This window comes from Ictidomys tridecemlineatus, chromosome 8 (genome assembly GCF_052094955.1).
Source record: "Ictidomys tridecemlineatus isolate mIctTri1 chromosome 8, mIctTri1.hap1, whole genome shotgun sequence".
In the NCBI taxonomy this organism is placed as follows: Eukaryota; Metazoa; Chordata; class Mammalia; order Rodentia; family Sciuridae; genus Ictidomys; species Ictidomys tridecemlineatus.
The window spans coordinates 144364095-144391657 of NC_135484.1; the positions used below are offsets into that span (position 1 = coordinate 144364095).

Genomic DNA, 27563 nt, shown 5'->3' on the forward strand with positions numbered 1-27563 from the left:
CATGCAAAGTGCTGTCGAAAGAATGGTCAATGCTGGGCTCCAATGCTTCTGACTTACAGCTTACAAATCTGTAGTGCTTCATTGGTCTCTTAGTTTATTTCATGAATACATTTCAAAAATAATTTTAATTAATTTCCTGATTGTGCTTTTAAAGGGCAGTCAGCAGAAAATATATGTGAACTTCTTCTCTGTAAGATTAAGTCCCGTTTATGTCACAGAAAACTAAACTGTAGCTATAAGAGTCCAGAAGCAAAACTTCCCATGCTTTCTAAAGGATTTGGATAAATTTTCTGGTAGATTTCATGAACATTTATCTCTTAAGTTAATACATTAGTACAGAAGAGTTACAGCATTTCTGTGGAATATTTGCATTTAAATACGCACATTTTGTATGTTTAAAAGGTAAATTTTTATTTGAAATTATCTAGAAGGTTGGTTAATAATAACCACTAGTGCAAGTTATGAGAAACTATGCTTATTAAAATGAAGATGGCAAAATTTTCCTGGTTACAATCATATTTTAACTTCTTAGCAGAATACCTACTATGGCTGTCCACCTAGGGAACAAAAGCATTGTGAAAGGGAACCCTTATGGACCATATGATTTGGTTTGTCATATTCTTATTACAGTAAAAGCATTTTAACTTACAAGTGGAAATTTCAGCCACTTGAGGTGGCCAAATTATTTTATAACTTTTTAATATGAAAACTTCAAAGCTCTTATAGAGAATTAGAGATCCATATAATATGCCCATCATCTTTTGATAATCTTTAGCATTTTGCCATTTTCTTTCATATTTTATTTTTTAAGTAGATTTAATATAAATGTCAGACACCACCAAACCGTTTAAGCCAGGTTTTGTGTTCAGAATGACATCAGTCAGTCTGACAGGCACCTTGTGGTCCAGGCAGCCTCTCACACTGGCAATCCTTAAACACTCGGTTCTAGGCTGCTATGATAGTATGAGAGAACACCCTATCAATCGCCAGAATTGGCTTGTACAAGTGTAACCAGTTTCACGCACTTAGAGTATTTGTCAAGAAATGGAAGTTTGTAAATATCGTAAATCTGCACAGCCTTCTCCTATTGCAAACTCCAAATTTGAACCAATGATTCAGAAATTTTTAGCTCTTTTAAAGGCTCTTCTCAAATGCCAGTTTGCCCTCACCCACCAAGCTCAGTAGATTTTTTTGTCTTCTGAAGAAAGATAGTTTGCCCTTATTGGCTGTGTTTTGGTATCTAGACTTTTCCACTCGAGATGCGTGGTATCCTCAGGGGAATCTGAGCTGTCCCCCTGCATTTATTCATGGTCACATGGGTCAAATGGGCCCTATTATTCCCAGTTACCCTCGTGATACCTGCAGAGACAGATCCAGCAGGTGCCACAGGAAGCACCCATAGGGACACTGATAGGAGACATCTAGTCAGTGCATGAAGTGAATGCAGTGCAGCTGTTTCTTTCTCCTGTTTCACGCACAGAGAAGTACTGTTATTTAAAATGACCCAAATCAGTTATCTGAGAATCAAGCTCAACTTTTTAAAAAGTAGATTCCCAGGTGACAAAAACAAACAGACTCAAAGCTGGCGTGGTAAGCAGACAGGGGATTCAGTCAGACTTAGGCCTGCAGGCCTGGGTTTCAGTGCTGGTCTTGAGGTGGAGTCTGAGGCCGCTGGCTCTCCTGCCCTGGACTGTAGGCCTCGTGGAAAATAGACGATTTGTTTAAGAAATGCAAAACCCAACCCTTACGTGTACAAAACAAAACAAAATAAAAACAGTGATGTGAAACCACTGAATCTCTGAGGCCCTGGACAGTCGTGGCACAGCCACCAGGTGGAGACCTTCCGCAGCCCGGTCCTCAGGACTCCACGGGGACCATGGCGCTGAAGCCGGATGACAGGTAAAACCCAACAGCCCGCAAGGAAGCACACTGCTACAGAGAGAGCCGGCAGGAGAGCGCCAGTCCCGCTCCAGGCACTGCAGGCCAGAGCGCAGTCTGAGTGGGACTCCAGACACGAGAAATGCTCCCAGAGATAAATTTGGAATAGTGAATAGAAACCATAGCAAGAGTGAACACTACCAGTAAAGGAAACAGATTTGAAAAAGACACTATTAATAAATGATGAGACCATTACAACTTATAGATACCAGTGTTTTCTTTCATTCAAATTTTATTTATTGAATTTGTTCAGCCACATTTGTGTACTTTTGCTTAAAACAGGAATGGAATTTGCCAGTGTTGACAAATGTAATAGCAAAATAATAATTTATACGTAAGCTTAGTAAACATTCTTTTCTCTTAAGGAAATCTGACAAAGCACATGAAGTCCAAGGCTCACAGCAAGAAATGTGTGGATTTAGGCGTCTCAGTAGGTTTAATAGATGAACAAGATACAGAAGAATCAGGTAAGGCTTTAAACCATGTTATTCACAATTGCTGTGTACAGTGCACTGTTGTTTTGCACCCATACTCTTTTCCGTATCCACAATTACTACTTAATTCCTGTTTTCGTTACCTCTTATCCTATGTCATGGACTGATCAGTTTTCCCACCTTAGTTTTTTTCCTTCTCCCGTCTCTCTGCACCCATGTGAAGTCACTCTCCCTGAAGTGAGCGTCGATCAGAGTGTCCCACCGGTCCCATTTGCCTTCCAAAAAAAGTGCCAACCACTTGACCTTAATTAAAACCCTCTGTGACCTTCCGCCGCCTGCTTCTACATCCTCATTTCTTACTCTCTCCCACCCTCATCACACTTGAGCTTCCTTCTTTCATGACTTGAATCCTGTTGTCCTCCTGTAGGACCCTCACTCCCACACAGTCCCACCTCCTGCTCTGCATGAAGAGTCTCACTGCCTTCAAAATGTACTGGAAATCCACCACCCCACAAAGCCTCCTCTGATTGTCCTTCCTGCACCATGTGTGCGGAACAGTATTTCCCTTCTTTGAACTCGTGTGGTATTTAAGTTTCCTCTCTGAAAGCATGAATCCTCTCTGCCTTGTTTTGGGTTATTGTGGCCACCCCCCCCACCCCCACCCCGCTTCTGCACCTGTGCAGCATGAGCAGAGTTCCTGCCCGGGATGAATGAACACTGGTCCCAGCAGACCAGAGCACTAGTACAGGGCTTTGTACACAGTGGCTGCACCATAAGTATTTGTGGCTAAAGCATTTGTTTGTTTGTCTGAAATGTTCATTATTTTGAAAAACTTGATGGCTTTTTTTTTATAACAGTGTTAACAAATTTAAGTATTTATCTCTAACCAGTTTGGAGGGAGAATAAACCTATTCATCTGTTCTGACTAATCAAAAAATGTAAATGTCTTTTACAAAATTTCTTATTTTAACCCAAGGAATTATCATCACAAGAGAGAAATTTAAAAAGAAAAAAAAGATGCCCTGCTATTTTTTTAAGACTGCCCTAACTTAAACATTCATCTGCTTGCTGCATTTTTCTTAATTGGCATCAGTCTGATATAAAGAAAATTTCCAAAGAGAAAATAATGAGGACATCATTGAAAATATAGGTTAAAGGATCAAGCCATTTGATCCCATCTGACAACTAGCAAAGTAGTAAATGAGTCAGCTCGATTTTATTTCTAAAGATGCAAGAGTAATGCCTCCTGTGTTAAGGGTAAGAGCAGTTCAGATATAAAAAGCTAGGAAATGTGTGTAAGAGATTTGGCAGGTGTGTTTATCAACAACTGCTTAGGCAAGGAGCATAGGGAAGGCCACCGGGAAACTGATCCCTGGAGACACAGGCTGTAAAACAAGGACTGTCACAGTGTCTGCTGCTGTGCATTCCAAAAATCACGTGTGTAGAATCCCCTGAACTTCTAAGGTAAGGTACTCCTTACATCGTAAATTTGCATAGACGTCAAGTGTAGTTTCTGTTAATAATCATGCATTCTTTACATCGGCTGGCTGGCTGGTTGACTTGCGTATCTGTTTTTGCATTTTTCATCTCATTGCAAAAGCATTGACAGCTGATCTTAGACTGCAAATGGAAGTTGGTGGCTGAGCTCCCTGTTAGGATTAGTTAGCCCAATGAAACAAGGTGGCAGTTTTACCTGTTTTGGTTTTTTTTTTTTTTTAAGTTTCATTTTTTTTAAAAATCGTTTATGGGAAGGGTCTCAAAATTCCTTCCCAATTTTTATCAAATAATAAAGTATAAATACAAGTTCAAAATTCTGATCTCTATGTCAGATGAAAGACCTAAAATTCTTCATTCGTTTGCAAACAAAATATATTTTTCTTCTTTTGCTTTATGATAGGCTTGCAGTGTAGGTACAGTAAGCAGTTGTTTTAAACAAATGGCCTTGTGTTCTTTTTATTATTCTCTTGGGGCTTTTAAAAATATTTTGAGATTTTTTTTTTAAATATAAAAAGACTGAAGAATTTTACTCCATTCTCTCATGTGTTTATACCAGAGTTGATGATTGTAAATATTTTCTCATACTCCCCCCTGTTCCTTCCCATGAATTCAGTGTGTTTTGTTTTTGTTTTTTTGGACCAGGGATTGAACCCAGTGGTGCTTAACCACTGAGCCACAATCCCCGCCCTTTTCTTGTTTTATTTTGAGACAGGGTTTTTGCTAAGCTACTTTTGTACTCGAAGTCCTCCTGCCTCAGCCTCCCAAGTTTCTGAGATCCCTGTGTTTTTTTCACAAGCTCAGTAAGCATGACAGCCTTCCTGTCCCTGCACTGCAGACACACAGGCACCAGAGGGTTTCCCTGCCCTCCACTGAACATCCCTGGTGTATTCATGAATAGTAGGTGGCTTAGTTCTATGTCTGGATTTTAAATTTGCAAAACAAAACCACTTTCTGTGTAGATGCATAGAAAATTAACCACGCTATAATTTCACATTGTTTTCCAGAAGAGATCTGCAGTTTCCCCACTGCCTTAGCATAATTTTGTCAGATTTTGAATTTTCAGCCAGTTTGATAGATGAGAGTGTGTTGTCTTTTTGTGTGGTCTCATTGTTCTTGGAAAGAACTTCTGCTCCATAGAGCTGGTGGCAGAGGTGGACAGTGTGTAGGTCCCTCAGGGGGCCACGTTGGGGGCCGGCGCCCTCCTAGCACCAGCCTGGAGTGTCCTGCCTGTTCCATCTCCTTTGCTGGCGTCTCTGGCCAGCCAGCCTCTGCCCGTGGGCCCCAGAGTGTGGTCTTCCGTCTCTCCGCTTCCCTGGCTGACCCCTGGGCTGTCTCCCCACCATCTTCTCCGTCTTGTGACTTGGATGCCATCTGGGCACAGACAACGCCTGCTCACTGCAGACTTGCCCCTCGCCACCTCTGCCGGATGTCCAACAGGCAGCCAAGTCGAACATGCCCGGTCCCTGCGTCACCCCTTCAGTCTGAGAAGCACACCTCCCCTGCAGCGTCCCAAGCCTCCGTGGCGGGGCCAGCAATCTGACGTTGCCTTGGTGTCCCCGTTTTCTCAGTTCGCCTCTCATACCTCCTTCAGGCTGTCTTCAGCATCCGGCCGCCACACCCTCCAGTGAGAGCCGCTGTCACAGCTGCTGACTTGTGGCTCCTGACTTTGTGTGGCTCGGCCCTGCTCCTCCCAGTCTGTTCTCCACTCAGCAGCCAAAGTGGCCTTCTAAACACCATGCCAGTCCTTGGTCCGCCACACCCTGGCAGCTTCCACCCACTCACCCTCCCCTCCCCTCTCTCTGAGGCTGGGCTCCACTCCTTCCGCCCTCGCCCACTGGGCTGCAGCTGTGGGCCTCCTCTCATCATGAACACATCTGGGGGCTCCTGTCTCAGGGCCTTTGCACCTCTGGCCACAGTTTGAAATGCCCTCCACCAGAGTCTACAACCCTCCGCACCTTAAGAACAGGGATTTTGTTTTTTCACTGTTCCTAGGGTTGTACCTAGCAGGTGGTGGTAAGTAGCAAACGTGTAGATTGAATGAATGAGTAGACAGAAATGCCATAGATCTTCAGGAACTAATTCAGTGATGTTCTTTTTACAATTTGATACATTCTTTTTCCATTTAATTTCTTCTCTGGAATTGAATGGTTGCTGATTCGCCACTTAATGCCTTTCCCCTGTGAGCTTGGTTCCCTATACTGTGGCCAGGGTCCGTAGGCATTAGTGAGGTGCAGACAGAATTCATTTAGTAAGGTATTAGTCATTAGACTCGACACCTGACACTTGACGTTTTCTCAGTGCTCTGTTTTCTCCTTGAGAACAATTGCCCAAAGACCTTTTTCGGGAACTCCAGAGAAGGAGAGTTGATTCTCTGCTTGACCCATTCGCTCGTTTCTTTACCACGAAGTCTTCAGTGCGCTCTCCATCCTGCCGGAGCTCTTGGTCCTGCTAATTTTGGGGTGAACCAGAAGCGCACAGAGAGGGAGAAAGGAAAGGGCCTTGGGACGGAGGATAGGAGGGGCAGGGCGTCGGTCTGGGAAGGGCTGGCAGACAGGCGCACTGGGCGAGTCCAGGGGGAAGTGGTCTTTCCAGGTGTGGATTTCACTTCTTCAGTTAACAATCAGAGTTTCTGCCATCGCAGTTTATGTCCGGTTCTTTATGTTTTCACACTTGGGAACCATCACTTTTCAGATACAGTTTTTAGTATTTTTGTTGTAAATAGCCAACAATACTATAGTATTTCTTTGATTAAGACCATCTAATGTTTGCAGGGGGTTTAATCAACTAAAGCCATTTAAAGTCATTGCCTTTTTAGGACCAAGTATAACTGACTTTTATTCCATATTATTTTCAAATGTTCTGAAAAATGGAGACAAAAGATAATGGAGCTTTTAATCTGTGACCCTGGAATTTTCATTATTGAGTATGGGGCTTTTTTGTTTTGGGGTTTTTGCTACTGCAAACATGAATTTAGACAGTATTGGCTAAAAGTAGCAAGGGCTCATCAGGAGGATGGTCCTCCTGGGTAATGACAGTGTTAAACAGCACTGCGGGGGGAGCTTCGCGTGGAGGGCCAATGTCTTTATGAGGAAGTCCTGGGGCTTCCACGTCCCTCGTTCTCCACCAGATGGAGCCTGGCAGCCTGGGTGGGAAGTCTGATGGGATTCTGCCTTCTGACGTCCAGTTCTGTACATGCGTGTGTCCGTGTAGGAGACTGAACTTGGAAATCTTGATTTTGTGGATTAGGGAGCGTTGTTTCTCCGGGATTGATGTCTGCCCCACCAGTAATCCTCCTGGGATAGGTTGCACACAAGACGAGGACTTAGCTGGTTCTGACTTAGCTGGTTCAGGGCCTCTGTATTTGTCTTCAGACCTCGTGCTTATCAGCCCTGGGAGGATGTTATAAGGGTAACGGTATATTCTGTAAAGTGTTTCCTTTTCTATCAAGTGAATGTCCTGTGGAAAATACAAATTTTTAGACATGGTAGGAATAGAAGTGGCTGAATTTAAAAATCATGGAGAACAAATACTCTCAGGTCCCGCACTTTTTAAGTTTTGAGGTGTAGTCTGCCCTGGCTTCATGCCTGGGTCCAGGTGCGCTCAGCATCCAGTGCCCTCGAGTGCAGGGCTGGGACTGATGCTGGAGTCCCCCCCCTGCTCACGCGGGGCAGCCTCCCCTCGTACGGATCAGGCTTGTGGCAGCAGCTCCCAGGACCAGCCAGCGCTTAAGAGTGCTGCTGGACGCTGTGCCCTCCATTTGGAGGACCTATTAATGGCAAATAGATGAAGGACGACATGAGGTTGTTCCGCGTAAGCTCACAGCACCTCACCGGCTAGTGTTTCCCTTGGATGACGAACAGCCTCGTCACGTGCTGTCGTGATACCAGAGTCGTGCTGCCATGTCTCGGATTCTTGGTCTGACAGAATCTAATTCTCGGCTCGCTGCTCTAGAACACGCTGGAAGCCTCAGAGATCCCACCTGCTGCGTCTGCACCAGACATCCAGCAGGTGCCGCGGTGCTGCCCGCAGCCGTGCCAGCAGTGGCCCTGTGGCTCCTCAAGCCTGTGTTGTGCCTTCACACTGCTGTCACTGAGGGACATCTGGACTAGCTCAGTGGAGAGTGGAAACCTGAGATGACCAGCAAGCGCCTTCATCCCCTGGGCTTTCTGATTTCAGGTGACATTTACTGTTGAGTCGTGGTGACAGTACAGATGCCTCCTGTATGACACAGTGATGAAGGAAAGTAGGTGACTCCATGAGGAGCCACCTGTCTTCAGGAATCAGCTCTATGAAGCATCAAGTCTTGAGCAACATGAAAATTTGTGACATTTTCTTCCCCAGATAGCTGGGTAGGCTGGCACCTGCCTCTAGTCCCAGATAAGCAGGAGGCCGGGGAGTTTAAGGCCAGTCTGGGCAATGCAGTAAGACCCTGTCTCAAAAAAAAAGCCTCTAGTTTTGATAGCCACACTTCAGGTTTCGTACAGTGGGACAGTTGTTATGTCTGGAGCGGAGGCCAGAGGTCCTTAAGAAGGACTATTAGATGGGGGCACCCTCTCGTGAAAGTCACATAGACCTAAGCAGCTGGAGGTACTAGGATATGCAGAAACGTCCCGCTTATTCAAGTCTTGCTTACCTCAGACAGTGGGAAATGGGGTAGACTTTAAAAAACAAAAACTCACAATTTAGGAGACTTGATTCTAGATAGAAATGGCTCAGAATTAGCCAGACTCTGCAAAACAGAAGCCTGAGGGAGTGTTGTTAGGTTGATGGGACTCCTTCTGATCAGTCACTTGATCTTTGCTGTAGAACGATTGTAGTCATCACCAGGAAAGGTCTCTGAGCTCGCACTCATGGAACGAAACGTGCCCAGCACCCAGGAGCCAAGCTGTCATGCAGAGCGTGCTGGTGCACCGTTCGGTTTGGCAACACCACATTTGGCAAGGCCCTGGTCAGCTCGTGGCTTTCTGGGAAGTGCAGGTCATTTTAGGTGTGCTGTATTTAGTCCTCCATGCCCGCCCTGTTTTGTTTTTTACTGAAAACTGTCTCAGACTGATTTTGTCCTTACTTCAACGTCTCCTCCTGGCATTATCTTCAGACTTTTCTTTTTCTAAAGATCCTGATCTCTTCTTCCTCTGCCAGACTCACTGTGCCCCCTGTTACTCTCCAGCTGGCCTGCATGTTCCCAGTGCATGAAGGTCAATGTGGAAATGGTGTGAATAAAGGCCACAGACCCTACTGCCTCTGCCGAAGTGGGTTATGTGGCTGCCCATCTCATCCTTCCGCAGATGAACTCTTGTTCTAGTTCTCAGTGGAGTAAACTCAGGGATGTTGGGAGACATCTATTTTGAATCAAGCAGAGGGAATCAGAAATTTTGGGGAGCCAACCATTAAAATTTGGAATCTGGCATTTGAAAGAGTTTCCACTTCGTTTAAAATTAGCAGCTCAAGCTGTAATTATAGTATATGCTCATGAAAAGCCTAATCCTTCCAACCCCACTGACGTTCCCTTGTATTCTTGCCATACAAAATTATATAGCCTTAGGGATTTTGTCTTTTGTGTTCTGGGGTTTTGGGGAATACATTTAAGTTTTCACCTTTTGTGTCAAAAAATCATGCCCTTGGCTGTTTGCTTTCCATCCTTTGATCCAAAGAATGTTTGGTCCACAGAAAGCTGGACTTCAGTGCCAGGAATGTTAAGTGCACCCTCAGCCGCCCCACGGGGGCTGTTAGTGCTGTTGGGGCGGGAGGAAGAGCGCCTTTCTGGTTGAAGTACTGAGCGATGGTGCACCTGCAAAGGCCATGCTGCGCCCCAGGTTTCCAAACCTGTGTCTCATTCACCCTTCAAAATGATTTAAGTCAATCTTATAAAAATACTAGCAAAAGTTCTCTTTCTAAATGGAGCCTGTAGTTATCACTGGGCTTCTTAGAGAAAATATTTGTTTCTCCTTTTAAGAATAATTTCCATATCCAATAGGAAACCGTAGTAGGCCTTCAGGTTTATGCTTAAAATAAAGCAGTATTACTGTCATTTATGAGCAACGCAGATCTGACAGTCTTTTGATTTGCTTCCTAAAGTTAACAGACTTTAGATTCTGGCCTACCACGTACTTACAGGATATTTTCATCCGACAAACAAAAATGTTATTTTGCATACTTTCAGAAAAGTAGCCCAGGTTGCTGCTGTGGCTTATCAAGTTATATTTTTAAACATGAAAAAGGCAAAAACAGACAACTCTACCACTTCTCGGGGGTCCTGCAGCTCTGTCTGTGGCTCTGTCTGTGGCTCCGGCTCCTCCAGCAGAGGTCACTGTCTGGCAGTGAAGGGAGGGCAGGTGGCAGCTCCTGCATGGAGTCCTCAGAGGTGGCTTGGAAGTACACCTTCTGGTGTTTGCTTATGTGTGGAAACGTGAAAAAGAAGATGTCACTGCATCATGTGCCTTTCTTCCCCCAGGAGCTGATGAAGGAATTATTTTTGTGTTCACGTATTTTATTGAGTTTCAGAGACATTGATTTATCATGAGTGGGGAACGTGCCTAGGAGAACGTGACTTAAATGGGACTTTCAAGGGCCATTCATTTACAAATTGGTTAAGCAGATCTGGATTTCTTGTGTCTCTGCTAGAGTTTCTGATGTCCGCAGAGCTCTGCGCTGTTTCTGGTGTCTGCCAGGGCTCTCTCCTGTGAACTCCATGTGTTTCCCTCTGTAAATACTAAATACTGTGGAGAAATGCTGAGACCATGCAAACACCCTGTTTTTTGCTGATGGCTTCTGTCGGTGGTGTTACTATGGTGTTCTAATTTATTGATCGAAATTTTTCTGAAAGGAACAGGTGCCCTTCGTTCACTCATGTTTATCAGTGTGGGCTTGAGGGTCCATGTTTGATCCTTGGGTCTTGATTCAGTGTCATTGTTATTTATTGCCTGGCTCAGGTTCCAGTGTTGGCCTTTGCCACTGAGAGCACTTTGGGGTCTATTCCTGGTCCTTCCAATGTGTCTTTTCATTGCTTAAGAAATCCCTTACTTTCTGACACCCCAAGATATTCCAGCCCTGTTGTCGACCATTTCTCTTAAGGACTCCTGGCTCCTTTGACTAGAGGGAGGTATTTAGAAAGCAAGATCCAGGCACTTGCTGGTGTGCGCTCATTGCTACTGACCTGTGCCTGCTTCTAGCCCATGCACTGGGTAGAGCTAGGAAATACATGTATGCACACCAGCATTCACGTCATGTAATGTGCACACACGTGTGCACACACACATCATGTGTGACTGAAGTCTGAGTCCATAGCAGTTCTTCCAGGTCTAGTCCACACAGCAAAGCTTAGCCTTCTCCATTTCCTTCTTTTTAACTTCTTTTACTCAAAATGGAAAACCTGCTTCTCATCTATAATTGACCACAAATGACCCAGTTTTAGGAATCCTGAATAAGCCCCCTGTCAGAAGCACGCTTGCAGCTGCAGAGCCGCGTGAGTGGGGCAGCCTGCCCTTGGCCTTCCTAGTGCACAGCCAGACGTACTTGCTTAGGCTCCACAGAACCTTCCTTCCCCGCCCCCTGAGTGTGCTCATGGGGTTCTTCGGTGCCGGCCAGAGTCATCTGTCTCTGGAGTTTGGCAGCTGGAATCTTTGGGTTATAGAGTTTGACATGTTTTAGTTCGAGAAGAAACTGTCACACTTTTCCAGAGTTGCAGTTCTGGCACTTACATTTCTGTCAGCAGTGGGGAGAATTCTCTTCTTCTCTTTTATCTTTTGTGTGTGTGTAGACGTGTGTGTGTTTGTGTGTGCGCTCGCCCACGCATATGCCTATTAGTTACACATGGCTGTAGAATTACACTGGTCGTGTATTCATATATGTACAAGGAGAGTTATATTCGATTCATTCTACTGTCTTTCCTGTCCCCATTTGTCCTCCCTTCCCTTCCTTCCCCTTTGTCTAATCCAGTGAACGTCTCTTCTTCCTACCCACACCCCACACTGTGAGTTAGCATCCACATATTAGAGAGAAGTCAGCCTTTGGTTTTTTGGAATGGGCGTATTTCACTTAGCGTGATGTTTTCCATTTCCATCATTTACCATCAAATGCCGTAATTTCATTCCTCCTTAAGGTGAATAGTACAATTTATTTGCGGAGGGCACAGGATCCTGAGCTGGACAGTTTCCTCGTTGTCATTACTGTGCTTTTCCTTTGGAGCATTTTCTTCATTCTTCTTAATGGTTTCCGTCTCTCCGTCGAGAGTCCCCTGAGATGGCCTGCTGTCCACCTTTCCTGTGAGAGCCTTGGACAGACTCATCGTCATTGTTTCAGCGTCCCTGGCAGCTCTGATGTCTCGGTCGTGCGTGACTCTGGTTCTTAGTCTGTTCTCCTCCCCTCTTTGTGCCTGTGATTCTGTGTTGGAAGCTGGACATTGTGTCCGACAGTGGAGAGCCCTGGGAATGCCTTTTCTCCTCGGACACAGGAGCCTCTGAGAGCCCTGCTGCTGTGCCTGTCCTCACTGCAGAGGCTTCAAGTCCCCGCGGGCCCTGTGTTTTGGGTGGGTTGGTTACAGGAGCACCGTCTGCGGCATTCTGGTTTCGGGTCTCCCTTTGCACTGCACCTTGGGGACAGGGCAGCCTCTCTGTACCCTCTTGCTCTTCGCCTGTCCTTCTCCCGGCTGTCTGTTCCTCAGAGCCCTCAACTTGGCACCTGGGGAGGGTGCGGAGGGAAGGCCGTGCCGCCTCTGTTCTGCCTGATCCTCTGTCTAGACATTCACTACCTTCTCGGTTGTCGGGCCTCGGCTTTCCCGGTGCTGCCCTCCCTGGGAGCTGAACCTGTCTTTTCCTGCTCCTGTCCCCATTGCTGTGAGTCTTCACCATGTCCTGAGGACCTCGGGGTCTGGCACCCTTCCCCTTGCCAGGTGAGGCTCCTGTTCCCTAGGGGAGAGGCTGAAGTTCTTGGCGCCTCCTGCAAGGCTGCTGCTCTCCTCCAGATCTGACATCAGTGGACACTGCTGAGTGCTCTCCCCTGTGACCTCTGACAGGGGCTGGAGGGGTTCGTGACATAATGCCTGCAAGAGCCCCCAAGGTGCCGCAGGTCCCGACAGCTCCCGGGTGCCCTAGCCAGCTGTGTGTTCTGTTGACCCTGCTAGCTGAACTCTGCTGCCAGTGTCCTGTTGCCTGTGCCCCATGTGACAGTCTTGCTTCTTTTCCTGCTGAAACTCCCCTTTCCTGTGGAATTGGGAAATGTCATAGATTCGAAGTGAGCTTGCTCTTTTGTTTCTAAAGCAGTAGTTTTTAAGGTAAGCGAGACCTGTTCCGGGTGGACTTTGCAGCGAGGCTGGCCTCTGACGAAGTTAGCCGTCCCCAGTGACCAGCTCCAGTCATCCGGCTCCCTGCTCTTTTCTGCTTCCCCCTAAACATAGTATTTCATCTGGCACCAACAGGCAAATCCGAGTCAAACTGAGGATGACGTGCCAATTTTAGAATTTCAGACCTCAGACAAGATGCCAGAGAAGAGGCATGTGAGGCCCTGGGAGTCCACGCGCACACCCAAACCCACCCGGTGGCATCCCCAGCACAGCCCCTGGCGGGATGCAGAACACTGATGTTATTTTGCAGATTTATTTATTTAATAACACAATAGTAGGTGCCTAAAAGCAAAAGGCTCATAAAGTCTCATATTAAGGGAACTTAAAATGTTGTATCTTTGAATATTTTAATTAGAAACTAACACATATCCATGGTAAATAACATGAAAATTCTAGTTCTTTCCATTGCCTAGAAATGATTGTCTTCAAATGTTTGGGGCTAGGCATTCTTTGAGGCTTTTCTCTAAGAATGTATCTTTGCCGTGTATAAAGGATACTGAAGTTAGTATTTGGGAAAGCCAGGAAAAATACCTGTTCTTTCCCCCCCCCTTTGCATTTTTTTCCCTTTTTAAAAAAACGACAGTGCCCCCCCCCCTTTTTTGAGAGAGAATTTTTTAATATTTATTTTTTAGTTTTCGGAGGACACACCATCTTTATTTTATTTTTTTATGTGATGCTGAGGATTGAACCCAGCGCCCTGCGCATGCCGGGCAAGTGCTACCTCTTGAACCACATCCCCAGCCCAGTGGTTCCCCTCTCATCCCCAGGGAATACTTCCCCGAGACCCTCGGTGGGTCCCCGGAACCTCGAGTGGTACAGAAGGCTCCGTGCCCTGCATTGTCCTCATGCCTGCACATGCACACCTGTGCTGATGTCCAGCTCACCAGGCAGGCACCGTGACCAGTCAGTGGCACCCTGAGGAGCTCGGTCACACAGCTGCAGCGTGCACGGTCATGGGTGCTCTGCGCAGCCTGTGCTGCCCACTCCCTTCCTGTGGGGTGAGGTGCCTTGCGCCCTGCGAGAAGGTAGGACGAGGCTGGAGGTGTGGGCCGCGTCCCACAGGCTGGGCCACTGCTGGCCTCCTCCTGGCACCCCAGCACTGCGGTGCAGGGGCCTCGATCTGAACCACGGACAGGGCGGGAACCGTGGGCAGCATGGACACGCCAACCAGGGGCAGTGCACCCCAGGTGGCAGGTGCAGCTGAGCAGGGGTGTGTCACGCCGTCCAGAGTGATGTAGGTTCAACTGCGCCCGTTTCTGGGATTTTTAATACTTTTAGACTGTCGTTGGCTGAAACCACTGGTGCTGTGAGTGCAGGCGCAGACGGGGCTGCAGGAGTGCCCGCCTTGCACCCTGGCCCGGGGGCGGGGCCGGGGCGGGGTCAGGGAAGGGGGCGGGGCCGGCTCCAAGAGCAGCCCCTGTTGAAGAGGGGGGCTGTTAACCCGGTCCCCCAGGGCGGGCTCTGAAACTCCCTGACCTTTTCGAATATTTTGTGTGAAGCTCCCTCTCGCTGACGCTGTGACTCTGCGTCCCCCTCCTGTGAAAACTCATATCAGAGGGAAAATGACCAGGAAATTTACTACTTCTCTTGGAAATTTTTTAAAAATAAAGAGAAGGTGGCTTAATTGTCAGAAGAATACTTCTACTCAGAGAACAGTGGAACAGAACTGCCAAAGATTAAAGAAATTATTGGGCTCAGAAATCAAAAGCCATCAATGTTTTCTGTGTTTTTAATTTATTTAGTAAAAGGAAGGTTCAAGGAAGTAGGAAGAGGGGTGGGCACAGTGGGGACTCGAGGGTCCCCTGCGTGCCCTCAGGAGCGTCTGGTGAGGGTGTTCAGGTGTACCGTTGGAGGCTTCACTTCCCACTCTGTTTGGCTCCGCCTGGTGAATCCTGCCGTGCTCCTCCTCGCTGCCTGCGCTGCCCTGCCACTGCCCGCAGCCCTTTCTCCTCTCACTCCCTGTTGTGCCCACTGCTTCTCCGTGTCGCCCGGGCCTGGGACGTGAGTGCTGTGGGCAACCCCCAGTGCTGCTCGGCTCTGGCTCTGGACCACATGGTGGCCATGCCTGCAGAGCCCTCTAACCGCACTCTTGGTTGTCTCATCAGATGAGAAGCAGAGATTCAGCTACGAGAGGTCAGGTTGTGACCTTGAGGACTCTGACGGCCCCGAGGAAGATGACAACGAAAATGAAGAGGACGATGAAGACAGCCAGGCCGAGTCGGGCCTGTCCGCGGCTCCCTCTGTCACCGCCAGCCCGCAGCATCTTCCCACCAGAAGTGGCCTGCAGGACTCCGCAAGTGCTGACGAGGACGTCAGGACGCCCGACTGCTTCCTGGGGGCACACGCAGACCCCATGGATGTGCTGCCCAGAGTGCTGCTCACCAAGATGACCGTGCTGAGCGCCGTGCAGTCCGGCCACAGCCAGAGGACACACTCTCCAGCCAAGCCCGCGCAGCAGGCCGCCAACCATGAAGGCCAGACGGGTCCTCCCGTCGAGCCTTCCAGGTCAGCTGAGGCTGCAGCCAGGTCCCCGAGCCGTCAGATGTCTGTGGACTACCCTGAATCAGAAGCCCTGCAAAACTCTCTGACAGGAAGGACTGTCGCCGTCACACAGGTACGTTTTGGTACCCCTCCCTCTTTATCCGTTACACACGAAGAGCCTAACAAAATAAGGCACCTGTGAGTGATTTATGGCCAAACCAGCTTCCTCTTGTGTTAATTTAATGGCAGAAGTCACTTGTGTCCTTTGGAGTCTCGTTAAGTGTTTAAGTCAGCATTCACATACTGTGTTTAAATCTGTGGAAGGCTCTTGAAAAATATACCCATTTATTATTAATTTGCTTTTTGAAATAAACTAAGAATGGGCTAACTGAGAAACAGAACCCGTGGACTGACTTGTCCCACGTTTCCTTGAAATCATCTTTCCATCAGATTGATGTGATGGACTTGGACCACGTTATCCAAATGCTGTGTATTGGCAAAACAGCCACCAGTTGTCACAACAGAGTGATGGAACATCTGTCAGGAAGTTCACTTGGCTTGAATGACCAAGCTGCGTGGCAGGTCGGGAGAGCTGCTCCCAGGAGCAGCTGCAGGCCAGCCACAGGCCTGCAGAGGACTACAGACTGTGCAGCCTGTGTTCCCACCTGGCTGGTGTGACTGGCCAGTGGTGAGCTCTGGGCTCGTTCTTGTCACAGGGGTAGTTCTTTCACCACTCCTGGGTATCAGTTGTTGCAACAGGATTTATTTCTAAGTGGGATAGGTCTCAGTTTGGTAGGTTAACACTGAAGACAACAAAAGGACTGTAAAAGCTCCAACTTCTACAGACTAGCCAGAATTACACAACTATGTTAGTGTCCGAGTTAAATTACATTGATGTAGAAATTAAGCTAATATATAAATTAATATAGTTCCAGAATATAGATAGTGTCAAGAAAAGGCTAATATTTAGTTAAATGTCTTGGGCAGAACAGGGATGGGCAAGGTTGATCCCTTCCAGTGAACATTTCCTTACTGAAGTGTCAGTCACCCCTACTCTAAGCTTCTCCATCCCCAAGTGTCTCATGCACCTACCAGGCCTGGAAATCAGTGTCAGCACATATTTCCAAAACTTTGGAACGAGGAGGAAATGTGAGTGAATAACAGCCTTTCTGGGGCAGCTTCATCATGAACAATGTTAGGGTTAATTTTTCCCGAGTGAGTTAGCGCTCACGGGCACTAATCTCACAGTCACTGACAGCTCCTAGTCTGAGATGGAGTTGGCGGTGCTGGGAATAACACAGCCGCAGCACTGGGAATTTAACTGTGGCCACCTGTCAGTTATTCTCAATAGAAATTGTGATGAAATACAGGAAATTGGTTTGAAAAATGCAAAGCAGTATACACAACGTTCCTGTTATTTGTACTAGGAAAGACATTAAGGATGCAGATTTCTTAGGTGGACATTTATTTCTAAAACCCAAAATGTAATTTTGAGCAAGCTTATTGTTATAAAATGCAAATGTCCATACTCTCAGCACATTGAGAAGAACAGGTGGAGCACTAGCGTTTTAGCTCAGTGGCTGAGAAAGCTCTGCCGTCAAAGGATCATTCTCTCTTGTCTTTCAGGACACGTCATCTGCCAGACTCCCTTCTGCTGCAGTGGAGCTCGGTGCGCAGCCTGCACCAGGGGCTCCTCCCGTGGCTCCTCCCGTGGCTCACGAACACAAGTCACCGCAAGTCGCCCTCCCCGTGCCACCAGGCCTGCCTTCCGCCCACACGCACTTGTTTAGCCACCTCCCCCTGCATTCCCAGCAGCCGTCCAGGACACCCTACAACGTGGTGCCCGTGGGGGGCATCCACGTGGTGCCCGCGGGCCTCACTTACTCCACGTTTGTGCCCATTCAGGCTGGGCCAGTGCAGCTCACAATTCCTGCTGTCAGTGTCATTCACAGAACCGTGGGCACCCCTGGGGACACGGGCACAGAAGTTCCCGGCACTACAAATCCCACAGGGGTGGCGGAGCTGAGCGGCGTGGTGCCCTGCATTCCCATCGGCCAGATCCGCGTGCCGGGCCTGCAGAACCTGAGCGCCCCGGGCCTGCCGTCCCTCACGTCGCTGAGCATGGAGACCGTGAACATCGTGGGCCTGGCCAACGCCAGCATGGCCCCGCAGGTGCACCCGCCGGGGCTGGCGCTCAACGCCGTGGGCCTGCAGGTCCTGGCCGGGACGCCCTCGTCGCAGAGCAGCCCCGCCCCGCAGGCGCACCTGCCCGGCCTGCAGATCCTCAACATCGCCCTGCCCACGCTCATCCCCTCCGTCGGCCAGGTCGGCCAGGTGGCCGTGGAAGCCCAGGGCGCCCCCGACGGCCCGGCCTCCCAGAGCAAAGCGTGTGAGCCGCTACCCAAGCAGACTTCCGCGGCCAGCGCTCAGCAGGTCAGCAGGACCGAGTCTCCTCAGGGCTCACCTCAAGTCCAGCCGGAAAATGCAAAAAACAGGCCGGGTCCACCTGCCCCCGCAGGTGACCGCGCGAGGCTCGATGGCTCAGGTGCCCTAGACACCGAGAAGGCCGCCTCAGCGAGTCAGGGCAGACCCAGGCCTGAGCCGAGCCGCGGGCAGGGCCAGGCGGCCACCGCAGAGCCCCTGCGGAGGGTGCGGGCGGAAGCCGTGGGCAAGCCGGCCGGCCTGCAGACGGACAGACCCACGGACAGACCGGCGCCCAGGCCCGCAGCTCCGCCCCAAAGGCAGCCCCCCGTGCAGTTCAGCGATGGGAGCAGCGACGAGGACGAGGACCGGCTTGTGATAGCAACCTAGTGGTTTATTTTTTATTATTTTTTTAAATAACACTTAAAGGTTTCTTTGAAAACCCTCTTTTCCTTAAAGCACATTTTTCTGACATAAACTCATGACTAATCTTTGTGCAATCATGAACTTTTGACCAATAATTGTTGTTTTGTGTCAGCTCCAGCCATTTTTGTACATGTTGTATAGACAATTGTGCCTTTTAGAAGTTTTATGTTTAGAAACTGTACAGATTGTTGAATCTCTCTATATAAAAATATGTTATATATGTATATGAAAACCAGGTAGTTATTTGTGTTTAGTAAGAAGAACCCATCAAATAAATCAGATGATTAAATTATATGTTTGCACTGTTGAATATAAATTTTTATGGCCCTGGGGCAGTTTCTGTGTATAAATTAGTATGTGAACTCCATATTTATTGTATTCATAATAGTCTTTGAAAATGGATCTGTCCTCCTCCTTGTGTACGACAGTAACTTTACACTTCAGACAGGTTTTCTGTGTTATGAACTGTTTCAGTAAAACATTGTTTACTGACTTTACCCTGGCTTGAGTTGTGCCTTCTTCCCCGCAGCCAGGGCTCAGTGATCTGTGCTGCTTCTACTGCAGGTTCCTTTCTTCCCGCATCCCTCCACCTTGGCCTGAGAAGCGGGGCCCTAGTAGCCCCTCCACCATGTGAAACTACTGCACTCGACAACCCAGACTCGTGCCTCTTGTTTATGTTCGCAGTAAGTTTGCAGTTGCTTACTTTCTCCTGAGCAGACATTTAAGAACACTTTCTGTAAGTACATACAGCACACGGCTCAAGTGGGCAAAGCTCCTAAAGGTAGACGTGCACATGGCTGGTAAATGTAAAATGCGTTAGAAGACAGCGGGCCTGAGGGCTGGGCTCGGATGACACCTACAAAACAGGTCCTCCAGACGCCAACCCCAGGTCTGCTCAGGAGCCGCGAACACTTGTTCCTCTCATTCCCACTGGTTACACAGAGAGGTCTGTCCAGGAATGAAACTCAGAGGGTCCAGGATTTATAGAAGAAGGAATTCGGAATTCTAAGTTAAGTGATTCTCTTTAAAAACGATCACTTCCCATCACCAGAGGTTTAACCACCACTCCTTCACAAATAGGCGGGCAAAGTTTCCATCTCTGTGATGTGCATTATCACCAAGGATCAAGGGTGCCAGGTATAGTTTTCAAAACAGTTTGCTGTTGGAATTTGAATATTTCTGGTAATGTGTGCATGTTTTCAAAGGCCTGTGTCATGGAGACCAGGAACGTGCAGATGATGAGGCTTCAGCATGTGGGGAATGGACTAGGGAGTGTGAAGTCACACTGCTAGCCACCTGGTGATGGCCATGGCTATGGGAGAGGTACTGGCATCCCCACCTGCTCGTGCTAATCCACATTAGTCTCTCTAGGGCACACTGCAGGCCCAGCAGGCTGACAGGAATGCTTTAAATGCACGCTTCAACTCGCGTGGACACAATTCCATAGATTAGTTGACAAAATTCTCAAAAAAATAATATATTTTATCTTCTGAGAGATTTGAAACAAATCCTGGAATTTCAACCCAAGGAGGTTCATTACCCTAACAATGTAATGGTTGGCATTGAGGCCCATTATCTGTCCAGTTTCTCAAAAAAAGTTTAGCTTCCTGCCCTGACCTTGTATTATACTTTTATTGCCTGAGTTTTTGAAGCAGTATAATAAATATGCCTAACTCCGTAATTATAGTGTGTAAGTATTCATGAGCTCTCTCCCTTTAAAAGTAATGCTCAGAATTAAGCTTTGAAACTTTTTAGTTTGTCTAGAACTTTCTTACTTTGTGGAATTCCTATATTCAACCATGGATTAGACATTTTGATACACTGCCTATTCCCTTGAAAACTTGATAATGCTCTCACGGACCTTAGTCTTATTTTGTACACTGGATGTTTCGAGATTTATCACATTATGTACATACCATCGATATAAGTGGCTTTCATGCTTAAATGTGACATGATGATCTGATTTAAGATTCAGTTTTATACTGGTGGAAAAGCAGAGTGTGTTCTGTAGAGATTACCGGGAATGAGGATGTTCTCGCAGGCTGGTGTGATATGTGGTGTGACCCTCTCTTCCAGTGCTGGACAATGGCAGTGACTACAGCTCCCAATCAGCTCCAGGATCATAAGACTGACACAAACCGATTCTCCATGTGTGGGTTGCTAGGCAGGGGTGTTTGTGATTAGGAGCAAGAAGTGCATTTGCAAACTTCCAATATTTTTAACTTACGATGAGTTTATTGGGAAGTAATCCCATTATCAGTCTAGGATCTAGGACTATCTATACTCAAAATACTCAGCTAGATAATAAATTTTTCCAAAGTCTGAACCATTTTACTTTGAAATAATCACTTACACAAAATAGATAAGAGAATATTTAACTTCTGAACAGTTTCTCCAGTCACTTTTCCCAAGGAGCACTGTTCATTTGATACTCCCAAATGCAAATCATTTGCAAGTCATGTAATTAGAGAGCTAGGGAGGCTTCCTTTGACTTTTATTCTTTTGTGTTTTGTGCAAGACCCAGAGTACTGGACAAGTGGAATACAATGACAGCCAAGTTCACTGATTGTTTTTGGTAAAGCAGGTGACAAGCATTATGGGGACAGTTTCAATACCTTCTATGAATGTACAGCAGTACCACCATCAAAAGTGTTGGAAAAAAATAACTCATTTTCATTCACCAAACTTGGATCACAATGATAATTCTTTCTTTCAGAATGGTAATTAATGTATGATACTTAATATACTTTTTTTTTTTTATAGCACAGCCATGACTTTCCTTTCATAGGACAATGTAAAAAACACTTTTCTCATTAGGTTAAAATTCAGGTTAACCCCAACCTGATTTTTAAATGGTGCCACTTGACCAGGATCACTGAGTTTGCTCATCATTTTTGTTGAAAGACTGTCAAGATAGTATCTTTCTTGAAGCATGCTCAGGTCAAATTATAGCAGCATTGCTCTTCCTGACTTTCCTGTTTTCACCCTTACATTTTGAAATAAAGTTTAAGCAATACCAGATGATTTTAATTAGAGTCATTTTGTTACAAAGTCATCTTACAGTCCAAGGATGCTAAATCTCCTTATGATGAGAATCTTCCTTCAAAGTGACTTCCCATGACCGTAGAGAATTATCCATTTAATAATCAAAGAAGGATAGTAGATGGATGGTCATAACAATAACTCCCTACTGCTATAGAAAAAAAAATGGAGTGAATTTAAGTCAATAAGTAAAATTTCATAATTTTCTCCAAAAATTTCATAATCTGAAAATCATGAAGATTTCCTTAAAGGTACTGGATTCCCAGCCATTGCACACACAGGTTGATTTGGAACCCTGCACATACAAGGATCTGTTGGAAGCATACCTGCGCTTAGGTGTTCCCTACCTTCTGCATCAGACTCGGGCCAGAAGACTCCCAGGCCTCCCACACCAACAAACTGTCATACTAGGAAAGATGCAAAAGAAATTAGCAGGTGCATGTTCTGCCTTAAGACAGGCCATAGAAACTACAGACTGATATTAAACCACATATATCTTAGAATCCAGACTATAAACATGAGAGTCAAGAAAGCCATATAGTCAGACTCCACACACGAGAGACTTGGGTAACTAGAGGATGATTTGTGCATCTGTGTCAGTTGCTGTATTTTGAAGGAGGTATAGGATTTGAGACGTGCTGCCAAACAGAAAAATAGCAGAGTCACGAGGGCAAGGGAGGATTCCTCAAACGCTTCTGAATATTTAGCATCAGGGTTGTGGAAGGGCTGGGGGAATGCAAATGTAATGCACATTGAATGGTATCTGCCCTCCGGAGTAAGCAACACCCAGAGCAGCTTGAGTGTCACCGAAGTGGCCCAGCCCAGTGAGAGAGCCAAGAGAGTTCTGGCTGAGTTGTAAGGGAGCACTTCAAGCTGAATAGGACATTTCAGGTTGGCCCTGAAGGGACACTATTAAGCAGAGACAATAGATGGGAACAGCATTACGGACAGATGGAATATGTAGGCGAGTATTTATCCCTATTCCAATCAGGAAGGATGATCTCCACAGGTATTGAAGCCTCACCTTGCAGGTGCCAGAGCCAGGATTTGAAGCCAGGATTGTGTGATGTAGCAGGTTACACACAAACCAAGGTTCAGGAAATACAAAAAAGACCAAAAGAATTAGAAATGTGTCTTCTGGGATTCAGCAAGGTCTCTGACAGAGCCGTGGTGAGGTCCTGGAGAACCAGGGCTCCTCACATGGAAAGGGCTCTGGATGGAACAGAGGATCATGGGGAAGACCCAGGGGCTTGCAGTTCAAAAGGCCTTCATCCTTGCACTAATGTGCTTGTGATTTATGACAATAACACAACAGCGAGAGCAAGGAGGGGAGGATAGGACTGCAAAGGAGGGTGGAAAGCAGACCTGAGTTCTCCTGGTCCAGGGGGCCACAGGACCTTCTCTTTTTAATGGTGGATTCAATAAAACTAGGAGACACTTATTAATGACCCAAGTAGATGATGAGGAAATTCCATCAACTGAAGGAGATGAGCTGAATGTAAGACAGAATTTAAAAAGAAAGCTGAGCATGGGCACTTGTACCAATAGCAGAGCAGTTTCCTTTATAACAAATTCAATACATGCCATTCTCATCCCCTTCCCAGAAGAAAAGGCATGATCAGGGTTGGGGAGGCTCAAAAGACATGGCTTAGACCCAGACAAAAGCCATGCTCTGACTCTCTATGATCAGTGCACCCTGGGAGTACCCCCGTAACTGGGACTTCTAGACTCAAAGCTTGAACAGATGCAGACAAGACTGTTTGGAGGCCATCAGACTCTGGAGGCCAAACCCAGGAGAGGGCTGGAGGGAGGACATCTAAGAAATCCTCTGGGGAGTATCTTAGTAGCAGAAAGAAGAAGAGTCTTTGCAGGTGGTGGGGGAGTGTTCAGGGATTATGCAAGAAGAGAGGGAGGGGCTACTGTGAGGTAAATTCCATGTCTCCATCAATTTCTATGTCAAACAGGATTTACCTCCCAGCAAGAAACCAGTGGGAATCCATGACTCACAAGCTGAATCGCCTATTTGCATAATAACCAGACATGGATATGCAGGAACGTATTTATCTTCAAGGAAGACTGCAGGATTAAAAATTCTAGCCATTATTCACAACAGTCCTCAGGATCAGCTCTTAGCTCTTAGAATAAGTGAGCAACTTCTTCCTCACATTTAATTCTCTCTCTTGGTTTTTAAGATTTTTTTTTTTTAGTTGTAGATGGACACGCGGTATCTTTATTTCATTTTTCTTATGAGGTGCTGAGGATCAAACCCAGTGCCTTGTGCGTGCTAGGCAAGCACTCTACCACTGAGCCACAACCCCAGCCCCCTCCCATCTAATTCTGAAAGGGGTTCTCAATACTGCTTCCCTGAGCTTGGATTCCCAAAACTGGGATCCAGGATCTACTCCGTAATATCACCGAGAAGGATCAAGCGACAATCCTTTCAGGTCATGAATCGAGTTTTGCTCCTTTTGTGGTTTCAGCCTCTCGCTCATATTTTAAAAGTTACCGATACATTTCACAAAAGTTTTTGAATTACTTTGCTTTTTGTTCTCTGAGAAGTTGGGATTCTGAGGGTGACAGCAGATATGATGTTTATTTCAGCACACTGAAGAATTCCTCTTGGAGGTGCTAGATTGTTCCTGCCAGAGGTTCAAATGCATTGGGGGCAATGAATGATAGAAAGTTTGGAAGTTAAGGATCTAAATAAATTGTTTTTAAATTTCATTCCCCCACCATCTTGGCCACATACCGAATTCTGAAAAGGTGTAATTGACTTAGGTAAATATTGAGATACCTTGAATTAAATGGGAAAACTTCTTTAAGAAGATTTCGAAACCTCGTTTTCAAATTTGGATAATTTCTTCAACTAACAAGGTAGTCTGACTAGATTTAAGTGTTGAGATTATATGCAAAGCATGCTCCCTTCATATGACACTAGAGGACTTCATGAATAAATCACATCATAAAGAATGCAGCACTTTAAATTTTAACAATTACAACAAACACTCTATGCTGTTGTACCCATAGTACGACTGAGAAAATGGCTCTGGTTTATAAAGCTAGTTAAGTAGCGAGGCAGGGATTTTAAATTATGTCTGTTTCTTTCCACGGTACCATGCTGCTTTTTTTGGTAATGATTTTTGATGATTGAGCTGTATGATCTTTATTTCTAGATGAAAGTCTAGTTAGAACTCAGAAAACATTCCACTCGAACTTCCTTCTTGAATGCACACATCCAGGGCCATGCATCTTGGTATAGATAATAGATTTGACAACCTTTTTCTACACACTTCCTCACAGTGCACATAGTAGGGGTCATAAAAATACTTAGTGAAGAAACATTTGATTTCAATAGCAGAGGATAAAAGTGCAATCCAAGGTGACAATTCCAATGAAGCATAAAACATGTAAATCTCCAGGTGTATTTGGTTTCAATTATTAATCACTATTCAGGAAAAAAAAAAGTCTTTGTTATATGTCTTGGGATGGTAAAAGTAAGATGGAAAGCAAAGTTGAACATGGATTCTCATTGTTTGGGGTACAGACATGGTTTGAAAAAACATGTCATAAAGCCTTTGAGATTAATCCTCTCCGAAATATTTGCAGAAAGAAAGAAAGCAACTCTCTATTACTTTGGACAGACAGGATAATTATTCAAACATATTTCTCCTATGAGAATGGGGAACAAATTGTACTGCTTTTTATGGGCCAATTTATAGCGAAAAATAACCATAAGAATTTAGAAGGAAATGAACGTATTTATAAATCCTTTCACAAAAGCAGTAAGACTGATAAAGAAATATTTGATCTATTTAGCAAACGATTCCATATCTCAGTATAAGTCCACAGTGGTCATTATCTAAAGCTTCACTTCTCTGTTTTTCTAATTCTTACTTTTGATTTTGGAAATGTAGAGCTGAAGTACTTTTAATGTTTGTAGATTCTAAAGAGAGATATTTCATAAAGCCCAATAGGCGTTTGTTAGCATAGTTGTTTTTGCTTATTAACACATGACAGCTTCCATTGCTTTGTGGTCAGTTACTTGAAAGACAGTATGTTTAGTTATTTACCTATGAATGTTGCCAAATGAGATCTAAGGAAACCATGTTAGGTGAAAAACAACAGGGCTTTACATTCCTGGAGGTCAGTCATGGGAGGAAAAGCCAGCTTTGAGATCAGTCAATTAGACAGGCAGGCTTAGTTTTCTTTGCTAATAGTAAGGCTTATTTTTGCTCACTGGGGTCAAATGTTAAGACTGGATTTGATTCAGTGTTTGTACCCTTTGATACATTTGGATTTAGTTATTTCAGAACATTTTTACACATTACACTGCAAGATATTTTCACTTACTTCAACATTCATATGCACTGGAAGGATTTTTACATGCCAAGAACCTGCTTATTAATAACCACCCATGTGCAATCATAATAATTATTGATGAAAAAATCCAATCTTTATTAGAAGTTTATTAACTATTCTGATGAAATAAATTGCATCCTTCCTTAGTCTAGGAAGGCTGGAACCTTTAAATTCATCACGTTGATTATAAGAAACTGAATTTTAAAAAAAAATGACACATTTTAAAATTAAAAAAAAAAAAGGTCAGACCCAAATCATTACTAACTTCTCTTTGTTGATGACCCTGAAGTTAAATGCTTAATAAAAGGTACTGTTCTCCATCTCAGCCTCTGTTGGAAAGGGTGTAAAATATCTAGTACATGGCAGGTCGACTCTCTTTGATGCTTAAGCAACTCTGAGTGTCTCAGGTCAGAGCTCTGAAGCCCTCTTAAATGGAGATAGAGATCAGAGGAGACACATGGGCCCCAGGGAACAGTGCTGGAAAAATGTTTTGTTTGTTTTGTTTTGTAACTAAACAAATTCCTCCAACGCTTTGTTGTCATTTTCTAAATCCTTCAAAAAAAAAAAAAGGAGAGAGAGAGAGAGAAAGGGATTTGAAAGACAACGGATTCAGGAGTCAAAACATTTGAAGTTTCTGCTTACATCCAGGCAGATTTTTTTTTTTTTTTTTTGAATTTCAGTTGAAAAAGATAAAATGTTTTCATGGTAGACGAACCTCTTTGTCTCTTGCACTTACGGCTTCAGTGGCTGGGTTTTTTCACTTGCTCTTTAAATCATTCCCTCTTCAGTGTGTACAGTGTGTGCTGAATGTATTTGCCAATGATTTGCAATGTAATGTAAATGATTTGTAAATGTGTCAAAAGCACTACGTGTCATTAGTTCAATCTAGAGTTATGAGCCACCTGATCTGTTGGCTGGAGCAGAATCAACCTTTTTTTTTTTTTTTCAGTATTAGGGATTGAACCCAGGGTCCCTCTACCACTGAGCTACATCCCCGGCCCTTTCTATTTTTCATTTTGAGACAGAGTCTAAGTTGCCCAGGCTGGTCTCTAACTCAAGATCCTCCTGCCTCCCCCTCCCAGAGTTGCTGGGGTTACAGTCACAAAGTTCCATCTCTGCTCAAGGTTATTTCAGCGACCTTCGGATAGTGTCCTTACCGGTTGCAACTCATCTCACATACGTGCGGCCATATGGAGTAGCAACAAGAAAGGATGCATCTGCAAACAAAGCAAAATTGGAGGTTTATAATCTACACATTGCAACAATATTAATAGTCACAGGTAGTGCTGATGTTCTGTAGTTTGACAAATCAAAACATAAGTTTAACGTTTGACTCTTTTCAGTATTACACATGGAAACAATTAACGTAGTACTTAAGAGCAGATTGCCGAAATTCAAATCCCAGATAAAACTGACCAGCTAATTAAATGTCAAAATGATATTTAAATATCACTATTTAAATGTTATTTTCTGTCCCTCAGTTTTCTCATCTCTAAATTAGGACAAAAATAAGCACCCACTAGGGAGGGCTTCTGAAAAGACTAAAACAGTATTTTAATATAGTAAATAATTATAAGGGCACAGTAATATTTGAATAGAGGTCAGCGCTAACTACGAGGTTTGGGTAA

General features: G+C 45.4%; 1 protein-coding gene across 6 annotated transcripts in view; it reads left to right on the plus strand.

The window, feature by feature from the left end:
- Positions 1–19031, plus strand: part of Hivep1 (HIVEP zinc finger 1) — a 133828-nt gene extending 114797 nt beyond the window's left edge. For all 6 annotated transcript variants that reach the window (XM_040282139.2, XM_078020546.1, XM_078020547.1 and 3 more), the window contains 3 exons: positions 2304–2405; positions 15312–15820; positions 17314–19031. In XM_040282139.2, the coding sequence (XP_040138073.2) occupies positions 2304–2405; positions 15312–15820; positions 17314–18498 (1796 nt within the window). In that variant the 3' untranslated portion in view covers positions 18499–19031. The remainder of the gene's footprint in view (positions 1–2303; positions 2406–15311; positions 15821–17313) is intronic.
- Positions 19032–27563: the final 8532 nt, after the last annotated feature.